Raw genomic sequence first — 3,442 nt, forward strand, 5'->3', positions numbered from 1 at the left:
GCATTACTGTACACACATCTATTGCGTCGAGCCACCGGTACCCACACCATCGTGTGTACCCACACCATCGTGTGTACCCACACCATCGTGTGTACCCACACCATCGTGTGTACCCACACCATCGTGTGTACCCACACCATCGTGTGTATACCCACACCATCGTGTGTATACCCACACCATCGTGTGTATACCCTAGGGTGTATACACCCACCCAGTCCTGCTTACCTTGACCAGAACCTTCTCCTTTCCCATGGGTTTCACGACCTCTCCGATGTGGCTGGCAGGCTCGAGTAGTCCGCTTACTTCTTCCTTAAGCTCTCGCACTAATGAAAGGAGAATGGGCAGCATTAGGGAGTGTGTATACCTTTCAAGTTGAGCTCATTGCGTTGGGCCTCAAGCCGGCGCGTTTCGCTCATCTTCTCCGCAATGACTTGCCGCAATTGTTCAATCTTTGATGCATAGTACGCTGCCACGGCGCCGGTCATTTTTTCGGAGTTTTTAATTCGACCAAAAGCGGTATGTGATCGCTGGGAAAAGCTCTAGTAGGCAACCCCAACGGCCCGCGTAAGGCCGTGTGGACGCTGGGGTCGTGAGTGTCGATGGTGGTTACAGGCACTCCCTTTAGCGACCAAAGACTCTCTTCTGTGGAAAAGATCCAATCGAGTACTGCTTTGAATACCCCGATGTTATTGGTGAACTCCAAAGGTTCCAGCTGAGCAGAAGCCAATAATCGGTCTTTGGGCAATGCCAGGGCGGGCCCTTGGGGCAAGAACGTGGGGTCTGACGTTTCGGCTGGAAGGCCGTTGTCTTCCGAGGCACTGAAACCACCGTACTTGAAGCTAACCGCCTGAGCCCAGCTCGGATGGTTTGGTCCGACGTAGCCTTTCTGCAGCAAGTCGATTGCAGCCGTACCGTTGTCGGCATTCATATCGCCTGCTACAATCAACGAGCCGCGCTCCTTCGTCATTTTCAGAGCTTCGTTAACGGCAAAGTAGGCCTGCAGAGCTCGAATGTGACTACCCATTGGATGCCAATAAAAGTGGCTGTTTACTATCACCATGTCCCTCTTGGTGACTGTGTCGATAACTCGTAAGGCTCCCACCACCGAACTCATTCTCTCCAAGACTCGCCCGGTGAAGTCGCCGCCCCATAATCGATCACAAGACTCACATATGTCTCTGTACTCCGGATTAGTTACAAACTGCTTCTTGAATGTAAATAGCTGTTGTTCACAGATCCGGAAACGATCTCGTCTCACAAAGATAGCTAGACCCTCCTCGGCCTTAGACTTCTTCTCAAAAAACCTTCCTTCGTGGCCATCTAAATAAGGCACCAATAGAGAGTGGAACACCTCCACGCCCACCTCCTGGAAGCAGAACACATCAGCCTTCATCAGGCCCAAGTGCCGCGCAATCAACGGCTTTCTGTAGTCATATGATATAGCCTCTTCGGCGCAGAAAGGGAACATCTCCTCCTTAGCAAAAGAGGTGGCTGCATATACAGGCGCCAAAATGTTCCATGAGCACACTCGAATAGTGTGGTCTCCGTTGACGACCCGGGGAATAATCGATCGCAACCGATCCTCAACCCACTCAGAACGCGGTGGGTCATCCAGTACTGTGTGATCACATATTGTAATTCCGAACCAGGAGTCTATACCCAAATCCTCTCTCGGTTTAACTACAATAAATGGGTGGTGACGAAGGTAATGATTGTCCCAATAATGGCAGTGTTGAACGTTACTCTTTACGACAATATTGCTGCCTATTGCAAGGTCCTTGGCCACATCCCATATAAGACCGGTCCCAACCAGACGCCCGAATTCTGAAGGGTCCCTCTCTCCCAGCTTAACAGTCGACGAGTATTGAGGCAGACGTACATCGATGGTTTTCGGCAGTCTGTTGCCCAGTTCAGGCGGGTATAGCTTGAGCGTTTCTTCACGACTCAAGCAGTACCACTCAGCCACCAAATCATGCATATGCGAGTAGTAAGGGGTGCAGACAATGGCCGGATGATTTCTGAACAAGCACTGGGGGATGCTGAACGTAACACCAGGCGGCACCACATTCTGAATGACCTTCCAGGAAGCAATCTCCGTCCGGATCTCCTCGCATTCTGACATCAGAACATCCAGTTGCGGACACAGCTCGTTCGTCTCACCAGGAACCGCGTCGGCATATAATATTTGTCCGTTCTGACCAGTTGCTGAGAGAACGCCCGCATACTTACCCAACTTCAGTCTGAGTCTCCCAAAACACTGGGAGCAAGGCTCTTTCAGCTTTCGTTTCAGAACAACACTTTTCTGAATACCGTATTTCTCAACAGGCTGGTAGAACTGTAGCTCCATAACCTCAATGTCTTGCGACACCAAACACAGCCCAATGGGGGCACACGTGGGGAGGTCGGTGGCAGCCACAGCGGGCGCTATCATCGTATTTTTAACGGCAGAAAAACGGCGAGTTGGCGAACTTGCGGCGAGTTGGCGAACTTGTGGCGAGTTGGCGAACTTGTGGCGGGTTGGCGAATTTGCGGTGACTAGCCGAAGGCACTGATGACACTGCAAGGATACATGGGGTAGTACAGGCGCGCAATGGCCAATTGAAGCAACAATCTGACTGCAACGGCAGTTAACACAACGAGCAAGGCAGGAGTACCTTTGCGCCCGCTCGTGAGTTTGACGACCACCACACACGTGCTCAGGTTGAAAGAAGCAACTGCCAGGCGAATGTCGGGAGCTGCCGACCAAATCATCAGGATAACCGGCGCCACTTTTCCAATTTGTGAGACGCCAGCTGCTACAGCAATGTCAAAAGGAGTAAGGCGCATCGCTGAGGGATCCTTCGAGTTCCGTATGAGCCCAACGCCGATCGTGATCGCGGCCAAGAACCCGACCATTTCAATAATGGCGGCCGCAGTGACCCCCAAATAGGACCAGCTGCTGAGGTTGGAGTTCATTGAGTGAACTACTTGCGAAAACAACACCCTAAAGTCAGCACTTATTTGGTGGGGGTGGCGGGTGGATTTTACTTGTGAAGAGCATAGTCCAGACGCTCCATCATTTTGCCCGGGGGAACTACCGCCTTGGCCGGCATGGGCGTAGCCCGCAGTTTCACAAAGATATCGCTGACACCCATCAGTAACACCGAACGGATCACGTGCCATCGGAGAAAAGATCTTCTCAAAGACGAGGCCGGCGCCGGGTAGGACGGAAGGGGCGGCGATGACTTATAGGCCGCTAAAGTATTGCTGTTAGGACTAAGTTCGTCAAAGACGTAGCTCGGGGATAAGTCCGCAGGGCTTTGGGATGCCAGGTCCGGGCACTTCGAATTTACGGCATAGTCCTTCCTGTTAAATATAGAGTGTCTGAACACTGGCTCCTTCAATAGGAGCATTTCCAACACGACGTTCACCTATGAGCACTTATGAGGGGGGGAAGCTGAGG

At 52.0% G+C, this 3,442-nt stretch overlaps 1 protein-coding gene across 1 annotated transcript; it reads right to left on the bottom strand.

Moving 5' to 3' along the window:
• Nucleotides 1-192: 192 nt before the first annotated feature.
• On the bottom strand, nt 193-2,431 carry GNI_068330 (endonuclease/exonuclease/phosphatase family protein; the record flags this gene model as incomplete). The annotated part of the gene is made up of 4 exons (XM_011131916.1): nt 193-323; nt 365-539; nt 581-1,680; nt 1,744-2,431. The coding sequence occupies 4 exons, from the start codon at nt 2,429-2,431 to the stop codon at nt 193-195; spliced, it is 2,094 nt and encodes a 697-aa protein (XP_011130218.1).
• Nucleotides 2,432-3,442: the final 1,011 nt, after the last annotated feature.

Source organism: Gregarina niphandrodes (assembly GCF_000223845.1).
Source record: "Gregarina niphandrodes unplaced genomic scaffold scaffold00011, whole genome shotgun sequence".
Classification (NCBI taxonomy): Eukaryota; Apicomplexa; class Conoidasida; order Eugregarinorida; family Gregarinidae; genus Gregarina; species Gregarina niphandrodes.